The 24,615-nt window shown below is 45.2% G+C and overlaps 1 protein-coding gene across 1 annotated transcript in view; it reads right to left on the bottom strand.

The window, feature by feature from the left end:
- The window catches only part of celsr2 (cadherin, EGF LAG seven-pass G-type receptor 2), an 89,429-nt gene that overhangs the window by 18,816 nt on the left and 45,998 nt on the right, over positions 1-24,615 (bottom strand). The window contains 7 exon segments of the mRNA XM_039015348.1: positions 3,288-3,454; positions 8,454-8,579; positions 8,794-8,957; positions 9,466-9,623; positions 15,260-15,348; positions 15,495-15,610; positions 21,346-21,568. Coding sequence (XP_038871276.1) covers positions 3,288-3,454; positions 8,454-8,579; positions 8,794-8,957; positions 9,466-9,623; positions 15,260-15,348; positions 15,495-15,610; positions 21,346-21,568 — 1,043 coding nt within the window.

Genomic DNA, 24,615 nt, shown 5'->3' with positions numbered 1-24,615 from the left:
GGAGCGATGGGTAACGATGCTTCGTGGGTGACTGTTGTTGATGTGTGCAGAGGGTCCCTGGTTCGCGCGAGGGGACGGACGAAAGTTATACTGTTACACATACATCACATGCTCAGTCAGTAAGCTTTTCTTCTCCTCCTCATCAGACAATCTATGGTAATACTGTTGTAAAATATGTGCCCTGTTTTAAAATACACCAACTTTAAAATAGCTGCTGGACGGTTATGACTTCAAAAGAGGTACCTGACTAGACAAACACAACAGCTGCAATCTGAAAGGCCTGAAATGGCAGCTCTCAGATCTCAAGATAAAGCGTTTGTTAGTTGGCAGGCTGTCTCAACACCATCAAATATTTAAAGTCATGGTGCTGCCCGGACAGGCAACAGGTGGAGCTTTACACCAACTAACCTACAGTCACTCAAGTTAAGTTTTAATGTCACATGCACAAGTACAGTGAAATGCCTTTCTTGCAAGCTCTAAACCAACAACACAGTAATCAATCAAGCACTAAAAATAAGACGAGGTAGAACAAAAACACAAGAAATAAGAAACAAGAACACGAGGAAAGTAAGAAGCTTACAGGGTCAGTTCCAATACCATTTTTACAATGTACCGGGATCCTGAAGTGATAGAGGTAGATATGTACAGCAGTAAAGTGACTAGGCATCAGGACATATGATAAACAGAGTAGCAGCAGCGTAAATGAAGATTGTATGTGAGTTTGTGTGTGTGTGTGTGTGAGAAGAGTCACTAGAAATGTGTGTGTGTGTGTTGGAGTGTCAGTGTGCGTGATTGTGTAGAGTTCTGTGACTGTGCAAAAAATATATATACAGTGGGGAAAACAAGTATTTGATACAGTGCCGATTTTGCAGGTTGTCCTACTTACAAAGCATGTAGAGGTCTGTCATTTTTATCATAGGTACACTTCAACTGTGAGAGACGGAATCTAAAACAAAAATCCAGATAATCACATTGTATGATTTTTAAGTAATTAATTTGCATTTTATTGCATGACATAAGTATTTGACACATCAAAAAAGCAGAACTTAATATTTGGTACAGAAACCTTTGTTTGCAATTACAGAGATCATACGTTTCCTGTAGTTCTTGACCAGGTTTGCACACACTGCAGCAGGGATTTTGGCCCACTCCTCCATACAGACCTTCTCCAGATCCTTCATGTTTCGGGGCTGTCGCTGGGCAATACGGACTTCCAGCTCCCTCCAAAGATTTTCTATTGGGTTCAGGTCCGGAGACTGGCTAGGCCACTCCAGGACCTTGAGATGCTTCTTACTCACTCTTTAGTTGCCCTGGCTGTGTGTTTCGGGTCGTTGTCATGCTGGAAGACCTAGCCACGACCCATCTTCAATGCTCTTACTGAGGGAAGGAGGTTGTTGGCCAAGATCTCGCGATACATGGCCCCATCCATCCTCCCCTCAATACGGTGCAGTCGTCCTGTCCCCTTTGCAGAAAAGCATCCCCAAAGAATGATGTTTCCACCTCCATGCTTCACAGTTGGGATGGTGTTCTTGGGGTAGTACTCATCCTTCTTCTTCCTCCAAAAATGGCGAGTGGAGTTTAGACCAAAAAGCTCTATTTTTGTCTCATCAGACCACATGACCTTCTCCCATTCCTCCTCTGGATCATCCAGATGGTTATTGGCAAACTTCAGACGGGCCTGGACATGCGCTGGCTTGAGCAGGGGGACCTTGCGTGCGCTGCAGGATTTTAATCCATGACGGCGTAGTGTGTTACTAATGGTTTTCTTTGAGACTGTGGTCCCAGCTCTCTTCAGGTCATTGACCAGGTCCTGCCGTGTAGTTCTGGGCTAATCCCTCACCTTCCTCATGATCATTGATGCCCCACGAGGTGAGATCTTGCATGGAGCCCCAGACCGAGGGTGAATGACCGTCAACTTGAACTTCTTCCATTTTCGAATAATTATGCCAACAGTTGTTGCCTTCTCACCAAGCTGCTTGCCTATTGTCCTGTAGCCCATCCCAGCCTTGTGCAGGTCTACAATTTTATCCCTGATGTCCTTACACAGCTCTCTGGTCTTGGCCATTGTGGAGAGGTTGGAGTCTGTTTGATTGAGTGTATGGGCAGGTGTCTTTTATACAGGTAATGAGTTCAAACAGGTGCAGTTAATACAGGTAATGAGTGGAGAACAGGAGGGCTTCTTAAAGAAAAACTAACAGGTCTGTGAGAGCCGGAATTCTTACTGGTTGGTAGGTGATCAAATACTTATGTCATGCAATAAAATGCTAATTAATTACTTAAAAATCATACAATGTGATTTTCTGGATTTTTTCTGGATTCCGTCTCTCACAGTTGAAGTGTACCTATGATAAAAATTACAGACCTCTACATGCTTTGTAAGTAGGAAAACCTGCAAAATCGGCAGTGTATCAAATACTTGTTCTCCCCACTGTATACAAGGGTCAACTCAGATAGTCCGTGTAGCCATTTTGTTGGCTATTTAGCAGTCTTATGGCTTGGGGATAGAAGCTGTATAGGAGCCTTTTGGTGTCAGACTTGATGCACCGGTACTGCTTGCCATGCGGAAGCAGAGAGAACAGTCTATGGCTTGTGTGGCTGGGGTCTTTAACGATTTTCCCGGGCCTTCCTTTCACACTGCCTGATATAGAGGTTCTCGATCGAGGCCGGTTCTGTTGCTATACCAGGCAGTGATGCAGCCAGTCACGATGCTCTCAATGGTGCAGTTGTAGAACCTTTTGAGGATTCTCTCAATGCCAAACTTTTTCAACCTCCTGAGGGGGAAAAGGCGCTGTCGCATCTTCTTCACAACTGTGCGCATGAGGACTATTTTAAGTCCTTAGTGATTTGGACATTGATCTTGAAGTTCGACCTGCTCCACTGCAGCCCCGTCGATGTAGATGGGGGCGTGCTCGACCCCCCATTTCCTGTAGTACAGGATCAGCTCCTTGGCCTTACTGACGTTGAGGGAGAGGTCGTTGTCCCAGCACCACACTGCCAGGTCACTGACCTCCTCCCTGTAGGCTGTCTCATCGTCAGCCTACAGCGGTTGGGAGGGGGGCGTGTGGGCAGTTGGGAGGTGGGCGGTTGGGAGGAGGGCGTGTGGGCGGTTGGGAGGAGGGCGTGTGGGCGGTTGGGAGGAGGGCGTGTGGGCGGTTGGGAGGAGGGCGTGTGGGCGGTTGGGAGGAGGGCGTGTGGGCGGTTGGGAGGAGGGCGTGTGGGTGAGACCCTGTAGGGTGAGGTTGAGAGGACCGAGACAATGTGGAGTGAGTTAATTGTGTTCTCTGTACCTGTAGGGTGAGGTTGTGGTGCTGTCCGGCGGTGACGTGCAGCAGGGTGGCACTAGGCTGACGCGTGCGGAACATGAGCTCCACATGCCATGGAACAGTCACCACCGCCGCCAGGTTAGTCCACTGCAACAGGCTGTTACCCAGGAAACGCTGCGGGTTGGCCATCACTGCAACACACAACCAGAGGGAGGGTGATGAGGGATGAAGAGAAGGAGGGGGGAAAGAGAGTGAGCGAGTAGCAGGAGCGAGACAGAGTGCGAGAGAATGAGGAAATGGTTGCTATCTAACAAACAGTTGGTGACAGTGAGTCAGTACCATTCTCACAGTAATATGTTCTGTGATCAAATCAAAAACAACCCAGCTCCAATTACTGGTGGGGAAATTACTACACTATGACGAATACAAAAAAACATCTAAACATCTCATTAAAAAGAAAGGAATGGGTGGTTGGGAGGAGGGCTAGGCTGAATCTTGAGAATCGCTATATGGGTATAACAGTATCTGTGGCCATTTGAATCTCAATAACCATTCAATAAACAAATACAGCTGGTAACAGGAACAAAATACCACAGACTTCAACATGCCTCCTACCCCTATTCACTAGTACTTGTGATGAGTGTCAGTCAGATAGCACTCAGGGGTATGTGTGTGTGTGTGTGTGTTCACATGTACAGTGGGGCAAAAAAAGTATTTAGTCAGACACCAATTGTGCAAGTTCTCCCACTTAAAAAGATGAGAGAGGCCTGTAATTTTCATCATAGGTACACTTCAACTATGACAGACAAAAATGAGAAATTATCTTCCAGAAAATCACATTGTAGGATTTTTAATGAATTTATTTGCAAATTATGGTGGAAAATAAGTATTTGGTCAATAACAAAAGTTTATCTCAATACTTTGTTATATACCCTTTGTTGGCAATGACAGAGGTCAAACGTTTTCTGTAAGTCTTCACAAGGTTTTCACACACTGTTGCTGGTATTTTGGCCCATTCCTCCATGCAGATCTCCTCTAGAGCAGTGATGTTTTGGGGCTGTTTCTGGGCAACACGGACTTTCAACTCCCTCCAAAGATTTTCTATGGGGTTGAGATCTGGAGACTGGCTAGGACACTCCAGGACCTTGAAATGCTTCTTACGAAGCCACTCCTTCGTTGCCCGGGCGGTGTGTTTGGGATCATTGTCATGCTGAAAGACCCAGCCACGTTTCATCTTCAATGCCCTTGCTGATGGAAGGAGGTTTTCAATCAAAATCTCACGATACATGGCCCCATTCATTCTTTCCTTTACACGGATCAGTCGTCCTGGTCCCTTTGCAGAAAAACAGCCCCGAAGCATGATGTTTCCACCCCCATGCTTCACAGTAGGTATGGTGCAACTCAGCATTCTTTTGTCCTCCAAACACGACGAGTTGAGTTTTTACCAAAAAGTTATATTTTGGTTTCATCTGACCATATGACATTCTCCCAATCTTCTTCTGGATCATCCAAATGCTCTCTAGCAAACTTCAGACGGGCCTGGACATGTACTGGCTTAAGCAGGGGGACACGTCTGGCACTGCAGGATTTGAGTCCCTGGCGGCGTAGTGTGTTACTGATGGTAGGCTTTGTTACTTTGGTCCCAGCTCTCTGCAGGTCATTCACTAGGTCCCCCCGTGTGGTTCTGGGATTTTTGCTCACTGATCTTGTGATCATTTTGACCCCACGGGGTGAGATCTTGCGTGGAGCCCCAGATCGAGGGAGATTATCAGTGGTCTTGTATGTCTTCCATTTCCTAATAATTGCTCCCACAGTTGATTTCTTCAAACCAAGCTGCTTACCTATTGCAGATTCAGTCTTCCCAGCCTGGTGCAGGTCTACAATTTTGTTTCTGGTGTCCTTTGACAGCTCTTTGGTCTTGGCCATAGTGGAGTTTGGAGTGTGACTGTTTGAGGTTGTGGACAGGTGTCTTTTATACTGATAACAAGTTCAAACAGGTGCCATTAATACAGGTAACGAGTGGAGGACAGAGGAGCCTCTTAAAGAAGAAGTTACAGGTCTGTGAGAGCCAGAAATCTTGCTTGTTTGTAGGTGACCAAATACTTATTTTCCACCATAATTTGCAAATAAATTCATAAAAAATCCTACAATGTGATTTTCTGTATTTTTTTTCTCATTTTGTCTGTCATAGTTGAAGTGTACATTTGATGAAAATTACAGGCCTCTCTCATCTTTTTAAGTGGGAGAACTTGCACAATTGGTGGCTGACTAAATACTTTTTTTGCCCCACTATATGTGTATCTGACCTGCAGTCTGTGCATTCTGACAGACAGGCATTCTGTCCCTTCTTCATGTCAGAGAAAGAGAGGTACTAGTGACACCTTTAGCTGGATGTTAGACATGTTTTTTCTCTTTCATTAGACCGTGGCACTCTTCACACAGATGCAAAACACCCCACTCACTCAGACAGGCAACGTCTATCAATAATTAATGTCAAATCAAGCAGCAGTGCTAGGCCTGTCATTGACTAGAGCGAGACTGACAGACAGACAGACGGACAGAGAGAGACAGAGAGAGACAGCCAGCGACAGAGAGAGACAGACAGAGACCGCGACAGAGAGAGACAGACAGAGAGAAAAAGAGAGAGCGACAGAAAGTGACAGAGAGAGAGGGAGAGAGAGAGAGGGAGAGACAGAGACAGAGAGCGACAGAGAGAGAGAGAGCGACAGAGCGAGAGAGCGACAGAGAGAGCGAGAGCGACAGAGAGAGCGAGAGCGACAGAGAGAGCGAGAGCGACAGAGAGAGAGAGGGAGAGAGTGAGAGAGAGACAGAAAGAGCGACAGAGAGACAGAGAGAGCGAAAGACAGCGACAAAGACAGACAGTGACAGAGAGAGAGAGACAGACAGATAGACAGCGACAGAGCAAGAGAGAGACAGACAGCGACAGAGAGACAGACAGCGGCAGAGAGAGACAGACAGACAGACAGCGGCAGAGAGAGAGAGGGAGACAGACAGCGACAGAGCGAGAGAGACAGCGACAGAGAGCGAGACAGTCAGCGACAGAGAGAGAGAAACAGCGACAGAGAGAGAGAAACAGCGACAGAGAGAGAGAGACAGACAGCGACAGACAGCAACAGAGAGAGAGAGAGAGACAGACAGCGAGAGAGAGAAACATTGAGAGAGAGACAGACAGACAGAGACCAAAGGACAGTGGTTGTGGTGCAGTCTGGCTCTGGCCTAAAACCACAAAAGAAATGTAAAAATGTGTTCGGTCTGAATAGGATCCAGATGAAAGGGTAAGTATATCAAATCAAAGTTTATTAGTCACATGCGCCGAATACAACAGGTGTAGACCTTACAGTGAAATGCTTACTTACGAGCCCCTAACCAACAATGCAGTTTAAAAAAATACAGATGAGAATAAGAAATAAAAGTAACAAGTAATTAAAGAGCAGCAGTAAAATAACAATAGCGAGACTATATACACGGGGGTACCGGTACAGAATCAATGTGCGGGGGCACCGGTTAGTTGAGGTAATATGTACATGTGGGTAGAGTTATTAAAGTGATAACAACAGAGAGTTGCAGCGGTGTAAAAGAGGGGGGGGGGGGGGGGGGGCAATGCAAATAGTCTGGGTAGCCATTTGATTGGATATTCAGGAGTCTTATGGCTTGTGGGTAGAAGCTGTTTTGAAGCCTCTTCTACGCTGAGCTGCAGTCAATTAATAGCATTCTCACATAGGTGTTCCTTTTGTCCAGGTGGGAAAGGGCAGTGTGGAGTGCAATAGAGATTCCATCATCTGTGGATCTGTTGGGGCGGTATGCAAATTGGAGTGGGTCTAGGGTTTCTGGGATAATGGTGTAGATGTGAGCCATGACCAGCCTTTCAAAGCACTTCATGGCTACACAGACGTGAGTGCTACGGGTCGGTAGTCATTTAGGCAGGTTACCTTAGTGTTCTTGGGCACAGGCACTATGATGGTCTGCTTAAAACATGTTGGTATTACAGACTCGGACAGGGAGAGGTTGAAAATGTCAGTGAAGACACTTGCCAGTTGGTCAGCGCATGCTCGCAGCACACGCCCTGGTAATCTGTCTGGCCCTGCGAGATTGTGAATGTTGAGCTCTAGCCTTTAGCTCAGTGCGGATGTTGCCTGTAATCCATGGCTTCTGGTTGGGGTATGTACGTACAGTCACTGTGGGGACGACTCATGGGATTAACTATGAAAGTCCTTTTTCCCCCCCCCACACCCTTGTCCATCCAGAGTCAGTGATGGTCAGAAAGGAAGTGAGATGCTGGGGATTTGCTCCATGGTTATTAGCTGTTATGCCCTCTCTAACCCCTGATGGCTGATCCTATGACAGAGAGACAGACAGCGACAGAGAGACAGACAGCGGCAGAGAGAGACAGCTGTTATGCCCGGAATACTTCACCTTAAACATGTCCGAGGTGTTATGTTAGAGTAACTGTTTAAACGTATAGCTGTAAAATGTAATATGCTCCCTCTCATGACAGAGTCATAAAAGCTTATCACATCGCAGCTGTCATACACACATATGGGACCCTCATAAACCCTTGTGAAATGGCTGGCATAAAACAGTAACACTCAGTGTGAACATCAGGCTTACGAAACCATCATGTCAGCAAAATGAAATAGGACTGGCTTTATCTGTGCCAGGAAAGCGCCAACGCTAAAAGGATGAAGAGATTACTTCAGTTACTTAGAGCTCTGCCAATTCCCTCTAAGCATCATCCTCATATCTCTTGCGCAATCTCCTGTGCATGGTGTCTATGCAAATGTTTCTGTACTACATCTACACTAGTTCACTCAAAAAAGCATGTTTGAAAATGATAAGAAAATACAATATAGCAGGTGCTCTTAACACCACAGCACTAAGAAGCAAATGAAATGGTCAGTGTCACTAACCACCTGGTTGTTGAGTTATGGTACAGTCCATCAACTACAAAGACCCTAGTTAAGTCTAGGTCAGGAGAGCTAGGGGATGTTGTCTGTCTGATGGGTCACTTAGTCCTAATGCACGCCTGTAAAGTCCCTCTTGACTAAAAGGGTCTATAATGGTAGTAGGTCACGGGGCCAACAAAACTTGGTTAGCTTTGATCAAAAGTTTTAACCATATGAGGAAGCTTTCCACCCTTCTGCAATGCTGTTACTTCCCTGAACCTCTTACCCTTCTCACAGTTCCGGCCTCCGAATCCTAGGGTGCAGTCACAGCTGAAGGAGCCCCACAGGTTGACACAGGTCCCTCCATTCATACACGGGTTGTTGTTGCAGAAGTGCCTTTTAGCAGAGCATCCTGGGAAGGTATTGGGGATTTGAGGAACAGTTCAAACCAACCACATTATGACAAGAGGTAATCAACGATTCATAAACTTCAGTTACAACGCAAGGTGAATCCGCATGCCCAACACAACTCATACTGTGCTCAACTAAAACAGTAGCCTTGGGTGGATGGCAACAAAACGGTCTCAAAATGGTTCAGTCTAATGGTAATGTGCAAGGTTACTGACCCGGTAGGGTGCCGTTGTTAGCGATGAAGCTAGCCATGTCGATGTGGCGGTTGTCGATCCTCAGGTCCTTCATGCAGCCCACAAACTGGCGGTTCTGGATGGGGAAGTCCTCAGGCAGTTTGGGCACGCCCCCCAGGAGGAGAGGACCAGTCAGGTCTAAAGACCTCCAGCAGACAGACAGGACACAGAAACATTTAGAAGCTGACACCACTCTGCTTCTATACCACAACACATCATAAACATTTAGCTCGGCTTCTATACTACAACACATCATAAACACCGGAACAGTGTTCATAAAGTATTTATCACACACATTTTGCAGCTTGATTTTTTTTCCATGGAGGAAAGCAGATCAACACCCCACAGAACCAAAATATGTTTACGATGCTTTACATTCTGGAGGTGAAGACTTCAGTTGAAAACCATTTCTGTAGATAACCCATAATGAGGGCCATGTTTATCTCAGGAAAGCCAATTGGGATCTTTTTTTCTTCTCTTGGGGTCATGACAATAGTACACTAAATCAAGTGGTTAAGTTCAGCTTGTGGCAAAATGTAAAAGCAGAATTCATGGCTTCAAATGGCTAATATTGCTTTTACTCAGCTCTACTATAATCTGTTGGCAGATAACACTGCACTATTAAATACCAGTAAGCCCCTCCCATTTCCTTACTTTTTGGATCCTGATTGGCTGCCCTGGGCAGAGCAGGTGTAGTTCCCGATCACATTACCAAATCGCAGCGCCACTGAGGTGTCACAGTTGTCCACGGTTACTACGACAACCTTCTGGTCAGAAGGACCCTGGGGCATGCCGGCCTGGTTTATGATTGGCTGTGAGGAGAGAAGAGGAGTTGTTGAGTTTGGCTCCAGTGTTATGGACAGAACACCTACAGCAGGTCGTGAGAAATTCACCTGACAAACTACTGTAAATAGCAGCACATGGGTGCTAGGAGTTTCTAAACAGGGCAGCATTTATAAGTGCCACTATTCCAAATCAAATCAAAATTTCCTTCCTAAAAGGGAAATACTGTATGTGTTTGGGCAGAAGGTGGACATATACTGGGTAAGTAGTGCTTGGTTATCGATAGCGAGATAGACAGGAAATGCACACATTAAGCTATAATCAGCCTTCTGGGAGTGTCCAGAAGAGCATTCTCTGTCACAGGTGCATATCAATGACTGCTTGATGCTAAACATGTGCTAATAGTTAAGGTTTCTTCTTCCTCTAGTTACAGAAGAGAACATTCAAGAATAGAAAAGGCAAGTAAATATGAATAAGTTTATTTTTGTCTCAGAATATCCATCTCATTGTTTCTTGTGTGTGTCACTAAAGTATTTTTGGTTGATCAGCACAGACTGCTTGTCTGCCTGAGGTTTGCTAATTACACATGAAGGTGTGCTACATATCTCAGCATTGTGCGATCTTAACAAAATCTGTCTTATAATGTGTCAAAAACACACTAATCACATTTCTATTTCAATCAAATGCAAAATATCAAGATAAAAAAACCTCTCTCTCATTGAAACATTCACCCTAGAGATAAGGATTTTCTCAAGTCAAGTGCTTCAATTAACAACGAAAAGACTTGAAACAATTTCACACATTTAAAGAAATTAAGAAGCTTTAACAATCCTAATGAAAAGTTTGAATAAATTCTGAAGTAAAAAGCTAGTGGCGGGAATTTATGTTCAGACCTACACTATTCTTAAATATCACCCCAATTTACCTAATCATAATTGTTTTCAGTGCTTTAATAATTTAAAGTCAAAACAGCCAGAGTTCAAGTCAGAGGCTGGGACAAGGGGCACAGACACGGTGGAAAAGCCTGGCTCAGCAGGACAGTAGCGGTCTTCTTCTCCACAAAGGATCTCTTTCATTGTGTGAGGAATCAATGGAGGGAGAAACAGGAGGGGCGTGGGGGTAACGATCCTGTCAATAAAGTTCACACAGAGCTCATATTGACCGCCAGCCCAGTTAGAGCTTGTGTCAGTAACGGCTATGCTAACAGCACTGTGATGAGAAGGTCAACCCCCACCGACCACCCTGGGGCTGGACACTGAGCTGTGGACATACCAGATAGGATTATTATCTGTGCAGTGTGGAGTACAAGAAGGATATGATGCCCTGGGTAGCCTGATTGTTGAGAGATGAGGAATGCACGTGATAGGGAGGCTTGCAATTATTTTAGAAAATTGTCTTGTAAACTAAAAACAAAAATACCTCAATTTATTCATAGCATAACCTCATGATACCATAAGCCATCTTTGCTACATATTCCTGCAGTTTCCATAATAACTGTCTGAGCCCTTTAATCAGGTGGGTCTTACACACACAGACACTGCTGACATAACGTATCTAACCAGCTGTAATATTGTAGGTCATGACAGTAGAGTCCCATCCCATCTCCCTGGAGCACGGCAGACAGAAACCCTGCCACAGAACATCTCCCTGGAGCACCGCAGACAGAGACCCTGCCACAGAACATCAGCCTGGAGCAGGGCAGTCAGAGACCCTGCCACAGAACATCTCCCTGGGACACCGCAGACTGAGACCCTGCCACAGAACATCTCACTGGAGCACCGCAGACAGACACTGCCACAGAACATCTCCCTGGAGCACCGTAGACAGAGACCCTGCCACAGAACATCTCCCAGGAGCACCACAGACAGACACTGCCACAGAACATCTCCCTGGAGCACCGTAGACAGAGACCCTGCCACAGAACATCTCCCTGGAGCACCGTAGACAGACACTGCCACAGAATATCTCCCTGGAGCACCGTAGACAGAGACCCTGCCACAGAACATCTCCCAGGAGCACCACAGACAGAGACCCTGCCACAGAACATCTCCCTGGAGCACCGTAGACAGAGACCCTGCCACAGAACATCTCCCTGGAGCACCGTAGTCAGAGACCCTGCTACAGAACATCTCCCTGGAGCACCGTAGACAGAGACCTTGCCACAGAACATCTCCCTGGAGCGCCGTAGTCAGAGACCCTGCCACAGAACATCTCCCTGGCGCACCGTAGACAGAGACCCTGCCACAGAACATCTCCCTGGAGCACCGCAGACAGAGACCCTGCAAACAGAACATCTCCCTGGAGCACCGTAGTCAGAGACCCTGCTACAGAACATCTCCCAGGAGCAGGGCAGAGAGAGACCCTGCCACAGAACATCTCCCAGGAGCACCGCAGACAGACACTCTGCCACAGAACATCTCCCTGGAGCACTGCAGACAGAGACCCTGCCACAGAACATCTCCCTGGAGCACCGCAGACAGAGACCCTGCTACAGAACATCTCCCTGGAGCATTGCAGACAGAGACCCTGCCACAGAACATCTCCCTGGAGCACCGCAGACAGGGACCCTGCCACAGAACATCTCCCAGGAGCAGGGCGGAGAGAGACACTGCCACAGAACATCACCCTGGGGCACCGCAGACACATGGTTCTCATTTCAACCCTGTATCCCCCTATCCAGTAAGTAGATTAGATTATATCTATGTGTTCAGCGTGCTATTAATACAGCTGTCCCATTGAGGGGTTGTCTGTGAGAAGCTGAATGCTGGTGGAGTTCATTGTGGGTTTTGTGATCACTGACGGCTGCCTGGGTGTCAGAGACGATGGAGACTTAATTACATTGTCCCACTGCACTGCTCAAACATGAGCCCTCGTTTTTAAACACCTCTTCTGTCTCCCATTAGGCCTTATTATCATATCTAATAACTGGCCAACAGGATTATTTGCTTTGCTGATTTGAGTCTGAAATACTTGCAAATGGATTTCATTATTCACAACACATCGGGCTACTAGAAAGATAGAATGAACCTATAAACCTCGAAACCTTCCATACACTAATTGTTGAACAAAATGTCTTCATCCTTTAGCTGACCCCTGGTGAGGCAGTGGGAAACTCATTTGTTGGGACTCTGAAACAAACACACAAACCGGCAGTGTGAGATGGTCTGTTAGAATGGTCACACACCAAATCACTCGACACGCTCTTTTCCACAGTTCCCCTCAGTTGAGAAAGGTCTGGAACAGACTGTGGTCCAGATTCGCTGGTTCTTTCACTGAACTAAACATTGGGCCTTCGCTCCCAGCAGCCCCTGGCTTGCTGAACTACACGGTTGTTGACTCTCCTGTAATGCCTCTCTGCTAATGTCTGTCAGCCGCTCTGTCTGCTACACAAAGCCTCTGCCTGTCAGAGATGATTGGAGAGCACATATTTACTCAGGAATACATTAAATACTGTTCCCCTCACAACAGGGTGACAGGGAATCCTGGGAATATGAGTTCCCTATCACCCATGATGACAGGGTTAGACAAGAGGGGCATTGGAGCAAACAGTAATATGAGATCTGAGATTGATTGGAAACACCATAGCAACCAGAGAGGTGAGCCCTGAAGCGCAGTGTCCCGCTCAAAGCCCAAGTCAATACTTCTCTCTTGCCTTTCTTTTTGCTCCTCTCCTGCCCTGTTTCTTCGCTCCTCTCCCGGGGAAGATGGGACCACTACCCATGGTCCCATTGGAGGCCGAGCGAAGCACAAAGGCAGTGGTCATTGCCATTCTCCACACTCCCCCTTTCCCCTGAAAGGCACATTTCAATCTAAAATGCCCCCCACCTCATCCCACCCACCCCCCGTGGACAGAGACAGGCCGGGGAGGGCCTGCCGGCGTGGGATACCTCAGAGGGGAGGAGCCATTATTGTACGAATCGTTGGATTTTGGGGGATTAGTTCAACTAGGCCCCTGAATGATCTCTGGACAGTTTTCTAGGAATATGTCCCTTCCATTGGTCTGGGCCTCTGCCTAAAACTATGGTTGTTACATGTTATTGACTTCATGCTTTGTATTGCGCAAATGATGAGTAGGAAACTAGCTGGTAAAATGTGATAGTAAACAAAACAGTTGGGCATGGTGGGCACTCAACAGGAAACACTTTGTAGGTCACTGGAGATTGTCATTGTCTGTTCAAACAAACGTTGACTTGTTGGTTTGTAAAAAAGTGATTAATGAGAGAATAATGGCCCCACTGAGGGGAACCAAAACTTTTCCTCCAATGGCCCACGAGATGTTGTGTTCCCTCATATTCTGCTGGCTGGAATCTGACAGGGCCATGTTATCATAGACCATGAATAGAATATCCACACTTGGGAGGTTGCCTAGCAACAGCTTTATGATGCAAAGTGACTTCCTGAATAGATTAAAATGTAACATCCTGTGTGTTGGTCTGGGGGGGTTTGGGGGACATCTGAAAAGGATGGGGATAACGGAGGAAGGGTAGTGGGGTGAGGGGTTATAGTTCCATGGGGGACATCTGAAAAGGATGGGGATAACAGAGGAAGGGTAGTGGGGTGAGGGGTGAGGGTTATAGTTCCATGCATTCTTCACTGATTGATATGGAAATAAAACAGTTGTGAAGCTTATATCTCGTTTGTATGGAGAGTTCTTTTATTTTGTATTATTCCTCCCACACTTTTTTACTGTCTCTCTCACTTTCTCTGTCTGGCTGTCTCATCCCTCCCTTTCCCTTTCTTTCCAGCTCTCATTCCTTGTATGTCTGTCTGGCAAGCTTCCTATTCCACTGTCCCATCAACAGTAGTTCTCTGGAATGACACAGCAGCAGTTCTAACAGGAAGCAGCAAAGTAAACCTCCACAGAGGACTCAGGGTATTCTACTCCCAGTGTGGTCCAATTAGAATCACTACCCTCATCACTCTATAGACAGTCACTGTCAGATACTTGATGAAGTACTGCTGGTCTAGTATAAATAGATATGTAATTATCAGGACACTAAGTACAGTATACATGTATATCCAGTTCTACCAGAACGTACAGGTCTTTCTACTCACAATACAACATCCATAAATCAATTACCGGTATGCAAGTCAATTGCAGGGCCAAACATGTTAAGAAAATATGTCTGGTATTTTGATGTCTCCCATTTCAAGTCTGTGGTAAGAGACAAACATAATTCAGTTTGGGCATGTACTGATGTTGGAAATGAACTGCTCTTAGTCCTGCTCAGTGTTTCACAGTGGGGTCTGATAAAGCCAAGTCTATAGTGTGACTCAGTAGCCTAGTCTGACCTTTGCACCCAAAAGAGCTCAAGTCAGTCTAGACTTAACCTAAAGTAGCAGGAGTAAAAGAAACACCTGAAACTAGATTCCCTACATACTGGTCTTGTAGGGAATTCAGCCAATCCAGTAAATGTGAAGGAGGAGTTAAGATGGAGTGTTGCCTTGTTAATCACATCCAAAAGCAGAAGTTGCATCAGAGGCTCTCTTTCCATTTCCCCTGAAAACAGGAACATCCAGTTGTTGGGGACTCAGCAGACGCTAGTCTAGACCCAAGTTATATCTCAGCCCAGACCCAGCAAATCTGTGTTTGTCTAGTGTTGAACCAGTCTACATCTTGTAGGATCACAAGGACCAGCCCATCGCAGGTTTATCTCTGACATACCTTGTTGTAGTAGTAAACTTGGACCACATGCCACTGGCCATCACTGACACCTCCAAGGATGTGGGGTGACACAGTCGTCTTGGTCTCACCTAAACAAATTAAACAGTCAGCAAAAGTTACTCACACATCATTGAATCAGGGCTTCAGTGGGTCAACACCTGTCACAATAATCACATGTTGATATTTCAATAACAACCAAATGTAGATTTGGGGTAAATTGGCTGACGTGCACTACCTGCAGAGAAGGTGAGCTGTATCTGCTCGTTGATGATTTCCACACCGATGAAGTCATGCTTCTCGTTGAAGCGGCCATTGTAGAGTAACAAACCGTTTGGCTCCTTCGTGGCAAACCTGGAAGACAGAAAGAAACTGGGCTCACAAAGTGTCCATTCACAGCCAAAGACACCAAGACAGAGTAAACAATCTTTTCAGTGAAGAGAGGTCTTTGTGAGGGGAAAAATACCCCAAGATGCATTCAAGGCAGTATATTTCTACACACAGGATTTTGCCATTCTTGTTGTACTGTGGGCATAAGGGCATAATTCTGTAAATATAACAAATCATTTCTGCAATAAATGCATTTTCCACGTCCACATTGAACAGTGAAGATCTCAGCAACATGTGTAAATGGTTCTGTATCAATATGAGGTGGAGCCTTTTCATACCCATATAGAAGCTCAGCCAGTACCCTCGACACGAGGAAGACAGTGTACTGACTGACATGCCCTACTATAGCAGAGGATACAGATTTTGAACGCACCAGAAAACAACTGTTTTCCTTTCCTATTAGATTACTAGGAGGGCTTATTGATGCACTGTGCCTCGTGATTCCACTTTGAGGAGCAGAGATGGCTAGATTTAACACCGTAGCAGTTCTCCATAGATCACTGAGCACCCAACAGGGTTAACTACCCCAAACTCGTGCTTTGTCTGAGAATATCTGCAGGTAGGCATGGCGCATATACCCCATAAACTCAGAGACAGCATGTCGTGGATAGTGACTACACACAGAGTGAGATGAAAAGATGTTCTGATATGAAGTAACAAACAAATACAATGTCAATGCTACAGCATAATAAACACTACACTAAACTGATGCAGGAAGCATAATGCAGGTGCAGGCTTTACTGTATAATATGGAAATAATAGACTGACTCAGAATGATATTGATGGTTTGCAGCAATGAGGAGATTATTTTAAACAGAGGAGGAACTAGGCAGAAATGAGGTAGTTACTGTATAACCACAGAAAAAAAACATTTGATGATGTTTTCTCAAAGAGGAGAATATAAAAACAGGCTGCAACTAAACAACCACAATTGGGTTAAATGTGGAAGACCCATTTCAGTTGAATGCATTCAGTTGTAAAATTGAATAGGTATCCCAATCTGCATTTACACTTTTATTTCTGAAGAGACAATGACAAGAAACCTAGTTTATAGTGCCGGAGGTCGTTGTGGTGTTGTCAGTTACTGTCATGTTAACACACAGTTAGAAACATTTGAACACGCCAGTGCACCCCTGCCCTCTGGCTTCCTTCCAGAGCCTACACCACTGACGCTCCCGTTCGCATTGGATTCAAGGAATGACAGACACGGTCCAACTGCAGAGACCACAGGGCATAAAATAAAACCACACTGGTTTTACAAAGGCATCAAATCATTGGGTCACATTGAGTTCTAAAGGGTCTTCATTTGATTCACCACAAAAGGTAAAAAGATCTCAGTGGAGCTCATTAAAATCAATGTAAATGTATGACAGGGTGTTAAACGACATGACCAAAAGTATGTGGACACCTGCTCGTCGAACAGCTCAAAAATCATGGCCGTTAATATGGAGTTGGTCCCTCCTTTGCTGCTATAACAGCCTCCACTCTTCTGGGAAGGCTTTGAACTAGATGTTGGAACATTGCTGCAGGGACTTGCTTCCATTCAGCCACAAGAGCATTACTGAGGTCGGGCACTGATGTTGGGCAATTAGGTGCAGTCGGCGTTCCAATTCATCCCAAAGGTGTTCGATGGGGTTGAGGTCAGGGTTCTGTGCAGGCCAGTCAAGTTCTTCCACATCGATCTCGACAAACCATTTCTGTATGGACCTTGCTTTGGGCATGGGGGCATTGTCATGCTGAAACAGGAAAGGGCCTTCCCCAAACTGTTGCCACAAAGTTAGAAGAATAGAATGTCATTGTATGCTGTAGCGTTAAGATTTCCCTTCACTGAAACTAAGGGGCGCGTTTCCCCTGCTCCAGAGTCCAATGGTGGTGAGCTTTATACCACTTCAGCCAACGCTTGGCATTGCGCATGGTGATCATGCTCGGGCATGGAAACCCATTTCATGAAGCTCCCGGCGAACAGTTTTTGTGCTGAAATTGCTTCCAGAGGCAGTTTGGTACTCGGTAGTGAGTGTTGCAACTGAAGACACTAGGCGGTCCCATTCTGTGAGCTTTTTTGGCCTACCACTTTGCGGCTGCGCCGTTGTTGCTCCGAGACGTTACCACTTCACAATGACAGCACTTACAGTTTACCGGGGCAGCTCTAGCAGGGAAGACATTTTACGAACTGACTTGTTGGACAGGTGGCATCCTATGACGGTGCCACGTGGCTCTTCAGTAAGGCCATTCTACTGCCAATGTTTGTCTATGGAGATTGCATGGCTGTGTGTTCAATTTTATACATGTCAAATCCACTAATTTGAAGTGGTGTCCACGTACTTTTGTATATACAGTTTATATTATATAATCATATTGCAGCCCAGGCAAACTACAAAGGTTATAAATTATGAAGCCAGAAAATAATTTCCCCTCATTCCTGTCCTAGGGGACCACACAGTGAACCTGTTCTGCTTGACACTTGGAACATTTTGAACATCTGTGGGAGAACTGAGAGCCCTGTCGTCTGTGTGACTGGTGTGACTCGTTAGCGCTTGTAGGCAGCATCTGCCTGTTCAGATGGAGACCGTGTCAGACGGATGGAAGCCTACTGACTTCTTTGTCAAATGAGGGTGAGATTCCAGAGATCTGATATCCAGTGTCTCAGGATGCTCTCAGAACATGTAGGGAGATATTTTGGTTGAATGTTGGGAGGATGTGCGCGTGTGTCTGTGCGCATGTATGCGTTGTGTGTGTGTGTGTGTGTGTGTGTGTGTGTGTGTGTGTGTGTGTGTGTGTGAGTGTGCAAGTGTGCAAGTGTGTGTGTGTGTGTGTCATTGTGGAAACGTGCACGCATTAATCCAGAGCTGGAGTGTAACCATGGGGCACAGCACTGCTGACCTGTTTACTGAGGAGAATGATCATCATGACCTCAGAGAGGGAAGAGGAGAGAAACACACCAGCTCCATCTGAATAACACTGTGAATATCTCAAACAGAATATATCCTGTGTTAGATCTTATGCTAATAGTCAGAGAAAAAATGGTTATCATCAAGAAATTGTAGTAGTCATCAATGAATAGGTTTTTAAAGGCTTGTGAACACTGCTTCAAGATCCCCCCCGGACGGAGTGCAATCAACCACAACATAACGGACTCCACTGGCAACATTATACTGTATGTCACATTAGGCAGCCATTTACAAAGATAACAACCAGTCTACCCATATTAATGTATAGATGGGCCAACACCCACAGTGTAATAGCAACTTGATGTAACTGTATCAGACATGTGCATTGAGGAAGTCTCCAGAGGGGGATGGTGTTTACATGTCAGTCAGAGGAACATGACATGAATACTAACAATGTGAGGTATTATTAAAATATGTGATACAAATGTTGCTGCTAAGGCAGTTTCTGGTAACATAAAAAGGCTGGATGGAAACCTGGTCTACGCGATTAAAGTACATGTCGGGTAAAAAATGTCACGACAGGTCTGATGGAAACTTTGTCAGTAAACATTCCAAATGTTGGCAAAACAAAATACAAGGTGGGATATTCTTGTGTCGGTAAAATGTATGATGCGAGAAATGCCGGTGGAAACACCTTTATGGGAAAACATTCATATCAAAGTAAACTTGGAGTCACACGATGATATTATGTGGTCCTCCCACTACGACTCTGGAACGCATGCAGTTTATTAGGCTACAGATGAAATAAGTTATGAGGAACTTCACAGGGTGGTGTAAGTGCAATGTGATGAGCTTGATGCTCCTTTCAGAAAATATCGAGGGTCTAATTCTGGTGACATGATGATCGATGCTTGGCTGCCGTTTGAGAAATGAAAATAATGTTGCTCTTTTTGTCCATAATTATCTCATCATATAGTAGGCTAAACCCACACTATGTGAGCTGTTAGCTAGAGCGCGCGTACCAAGACCAGAGTGGGCACATTCTCTATACAACACTACATGTTTAGTGAAATAAACATCAGTAGAGTTGAAAATGTGATGGAAACACCATTTAACTTGCATTTTTTATTCGGTACATGGGAATTTAACCGCAAAAGTTATTTTATGTGCACTACATCATCACACAGTATTTTATCCACAAGACAATTTGATGGAAACACTTCTCTGGTGGGCAAATGCACAATTGTATGCAGATCTTAAAATATTCACATGAAAATCTGACGCCAATTGGATGTAAACCTTGCTATAGAAACACTTTCAACACACTTCCTGCTAACTATCTCTACTTCAGTCCCGTCTACAGGCTCCAACTCACTGGGAGGTTTCCCCATGAGAACAGCTCTTTACAACAGTAACCTGATCAAGCTAGGTTCAGGTAACAGAGATGCCTGACAGACAGCCTGCTGGGTCTTAGCTGTTATATCCCCACCTTCTTCACAGCTCTGGGAGCAGTCTGGGAACTACGAGACAATGCTTTTAAGAAACAGGTCAGAGCAGTTCTCAATCCAAAAACACTGTCATCCGAGCCACTCTCAAAGCAAGGCCACCACTTCAATTAAACTCAAAGGCGTATCAATATCACCACTAGCCATTAACTGCTAGTTTTCAAGCCCTGCCAAGCACTTCTAGAGTGACAACACATTACAAAAGTAGATACAAATGCCAATTTTGACAGTGATATCAACTGGGGGTATTGTCTTTGCTCTGATGAATATTACACCCATTGTGCTGCTTTTATTGTCACTTGGGATGAAGAATTTCATTCATATCAATGTAGCCTCGTCTCATTCACATGAATGTACTTCAGTGTGATTGACTGTTCAGTGTTTAGTCCTCATCGGTTTAATTTCAAAGCACCCCATCCCCTGGCACCTTCCAACAAGATACTAGGTTGTGATAATGGTCTTGAAATACAACTTGCTCTACCTGTATCAGACAAATGACACCCATTATAAACTAGTGCTGATGTGAAACTGGATGGCTGTCAATTGAGAGCGAATACATGTTTCCAAAATATTTAGGCATCCCAGGATGAGGGTACCCTAGGTGTAGGATTTAATAGCAAGACACACATGCAACAGCACATGCACGAACCCTAGGGGCAGACGGTACATATCTCCAGATTCACCTCGATGAGAGCAACTGAGGAGGAGAAATAGGCCACGCGCTGACTCACAGCTCAAAGTCACCACTGAGTGTAATAAGATGGGACTCCTGGGTCTCAGATTAATGCCCTCAGTTAGGCAAGGAGCCAGTACAGAAACAGTTCAGGCAGCTGGGCTTCTTCTCATTCACCCACATTAGAAACTCTCCATCCATCCATCTATCCATCCATCCATCCATCCATCCATACATACTCACCATGCTCAGGGAACCCAATCCCAGCTAGAAGAGATTAGACTTTTAAAGACTACAGCTATTAAATTATTCAATAATTGTTATGAAACACCAGGACACTTAGCCAATGAGAGGAGCGGAGGAATCATCATGCATCACAGGCTATAAGAGGTGTGAGTGTGAGAGTATAAGAGCAGTTGTGGGATACTTGTGAGAGAGAAAGAGAGCAAGAGAGAGAGTATGTGTAGTGTAAGAGAGGAGGCATAAAAAAAGAGAAAGAGGGAGAGGTAGTGGGAGAAAGAATGAGAGAGGTGGAGTGAATCACAGTACTATATTTAGGGATATACTTTGTGCTGTGAAAGGGAATGACTGAGATGGCCATGTGCCACTGGGTGGGGTGGTTGTTGTACTTACGAGAGGGAGAGGGTGAAGTGGAAGCGCTGGCGGAGGCCCTTGAAGGTGAGGAAGGACTGCAGGGGGAAGTTCCTGGTGGTCATCTCACAGTAGGGCTTTTCATAACTCCCAGATGGACACTCGCACTTGAATCCTCCCACCAGCAGGTTCACACAGGTGCCCCCGTTCTTACACACACCTGGGGCACAACGCCCGGAGCGGCACGACAGCTCACACCACTTGCCTGGAGGAAGAGAGAGATGGACAGAGATGGGAGGGAGGAATAGAGAGGTGAAGAGAAAGTGAGACGAGTCAGAATTAACCAGTATCAAGGTGACAAATCAGTGCCAGCCCTGGACAGTGTGTGGGTTAAAACCATTGGTCCTCCTTTCCAGTTCAACTTTACTAGTGTCAATTCTCACCACACCACTGCAGCAGTTCAATATGGGGCATGGCAAGATGCCTCCAAAACTTAGCACGAGCCGTGAGGGACAGAGGGTAAGGGAATGTGAGAGAGCGAGGGAGTCACAGAGTGCTATGGCAGGGGGAAACTGTCACTGTTATTAAGCCTCCATGCTTTGTGTAGCCCTGCGCTCACAACTTCTATTTGTCTCCAGTCTCTGGATGAGAGGCTGCAGTTGCTATGACGAGACTACACGCCTCTTTGCACGAGCTGGAATTTGTGTCAGAGCCACTCAGCAGTGTGGAACACTTCCGCTGTGTGTCGTGTTACTGTACGGTCCTGTACACACCACAAAGACAACATCTCTATAGACTATAGATACACATGACTTGTGTTGTACATCCTCGCTAATCACAGGATTCTCAGTCTAAGACAATTAAGGACACCCTTTGTTTCACTACTGTTGTAGGGTGCATTCATTCCTTCATTCATGTATTTATTCATTCAACTCCAAGGCTGTTGTGGTTATTATGGATTACACTTTGACAAGATGTGAATTAAAACATGTTATCCTATGCTGACTGTACTGTTACAGTACAATCAGCAATATACCATGGTGGGCTACACTGGCAGAAGAACAGTCACTTTGCCCTGGTGAACCATGACAATGTGTTGCCGTTTTCTTGTTGATGGCGCTTGGGGACAATTGGCTACTGCTAGTCACTCAGAAACAGAAAAAAACTATAGCTGCATGAGTCGTGTGGAATTTAATCAGCGACTCGCCTCGGGCAACACGTTACTTCTGTCTCTTTAAACAAATGAGGGGAAGATGGGACATTTAGTCATGGCTTGATGTGGTCAAACATTGCTGCAGCCAACACTGGGCTATTGTAGGAAAGTGGCACACTGGGATAGTAGTGTACTTCTTCTAAAGTCACCTTGGGCACTACAGTGGCCTCATTACAGCACTACAGTGGCCTCATTCTCTGTGAGGAGGTTTCAACGTTAATGTTCTGTATTCTACTCTTCAGAGTGATAATTGCACACCACATCAAAAGAGAATAATATTTTTATAGTATTTATAATATTTTTAGAGCATTATTGATTCATTTACTAAGAAAACTATATGCAATCATCTTACACTCAAACCGGAAAAATTGTAGTATTCTGTTTACCCCAAAATACCTACCAGCAAAGCTAAAATTCTACTCTAGTGGATATATCCCACCGTGGTGTCTATAAAACATACAGAAGCCAGTAAGAGTCAATAGTGAGCATCCGGTCTCCGTCCTGCAGACACCTGAGCCTGTTCTGTTGTTTGTTCTGTTGTCTATATGGTAACCTGAGAATAAACAGAGCCCGTGTTTTTTTGTCAAGCATCCCTCTGGGACACCCGCCCGCCACAGGTGCAGGGTCTTGGAACAACAGCTCTGGGTTGTTAGGTGAACTGGGCCGCGTAAAGATGGGAGGAGCTTGCCAGAGAGTCACTATTTCAGAGAGTCCACCTCAATCAATTATTTAGACAGCATTTCCTCTGCTCTAGTTGCACACCTTCAGATCCCCTCCCTCCCTAACTTTCTGTTTACTGCCAGCATGAATCATTAAGGCTGTCAAAATGTGCAGGGATCCTGGAGATGGTGCCGCTTGGTTTTAGGGAGGAGGAGATGCTCTGCTGTTGTGAGTCCACACACAATTGGCCAGCCAAATGACCAGTCTCCGTAATAACCGTTTGAATAGCAAGGAAAATCTAAAACATCTCCTTTCCTCCACTCCTGACTGCATCTGATGCCATAGAAATATAATGAATAGAATGGGAGACCCCATTCAAGTCAATGATGGCATAATGAGTGGACTGGTGGCCCTATAAATTCCGCAATGCGGAGAACACAAACAGAATCACGGAATCCAGACATTAAACAGAATTCAACAATACCGGCATAAAAAATGTACTGAACTTAGTAGGAAATCAAATAAATGTATTGAACTTATTAGAAAATACAGTGCCTTCAGAAAGTATTCACACCCCTTGACTTTTTCCACATTTTGTTGTGTTACAACCTGAACTGTTGGAATTTTCACTTGAGAAATACTGCACCAGACACCTTTGTCAGGGGTAAAATACTGCACCAGACACCTTTGTCAGGGGTAAAATACTGCACCAGACACCTTTGTCAGGGGTAAAATACTGCGACTAAGACATCTTCGACAAAACATTTAAATTAATGAAACATTTCTTGAGTTAACTTAGATTCATTTAAGAGAAAGAGTATACTGGCTACGGCGTCTCAGATGGACAAACAGAACTATTGCAGCTTTTTTTTGTTTTTTTAAGGGAGTATGCGAGCTCACCCATTCGGTTCGCCGAAGCATGTGCAAGGTTTAACACTCACACAGATGGGTCTCCAGATGCCTCGTCTCCAACCACCACATATCAAAACTGAGTTGACAAGGCATTCCGATTAAAAAAAAAATTGGGTTCTGTCCAGACATCCAAAACATAATTTTCAATGCAACAAAGAACAAAAAACACATCTCTTCCATAATTAATCTTCAGCTCTAACAGACTGAGGAGAGAGAGCTGCTTATCAAACAATAGCCAATTATCACAGGAGATGAGAATCACCAGTAGAATAGGCTAGTACACAGACACCATTCACAGCCCTCAGCTGGCACTGTACACCTCTACTGATCTTTATATAATCTAGATGTTGTGACAACAGAGTCTATGATCACTATGACTGGTTCATAGTATCGTAAAGATTTGTGTAATTGTTAAGCTGCTGCTTTTAAAACAATGTCTGTGAATGCGCAGGGGGACTAAACCCCGTGCTGTAAGTAACTCCTCGTGCTGAGACTCCTCTACAGACCTGGATAGGGTGTTTCTGTAA

Source organism: Salvelinus namaycush, chromosome 20 (genome assembly GCF_016432855.1).
Source record: "Salvelinus namaycush isolate Seneca chromosome 20, SaNama_1.0, whole genome shotgun sequence".
Classification (NCBI taxonomy): Eukaryota; Metazoa; Chordata; class Actinopteri; order Salmoniformes; family Salmonidae; genus Salvelinus; species Salvelinus namaycush.
Note: the sequence above shows the minus strand (reverse complement) of the source record. Positions and strands in the feature narration are given on the sequence as shown.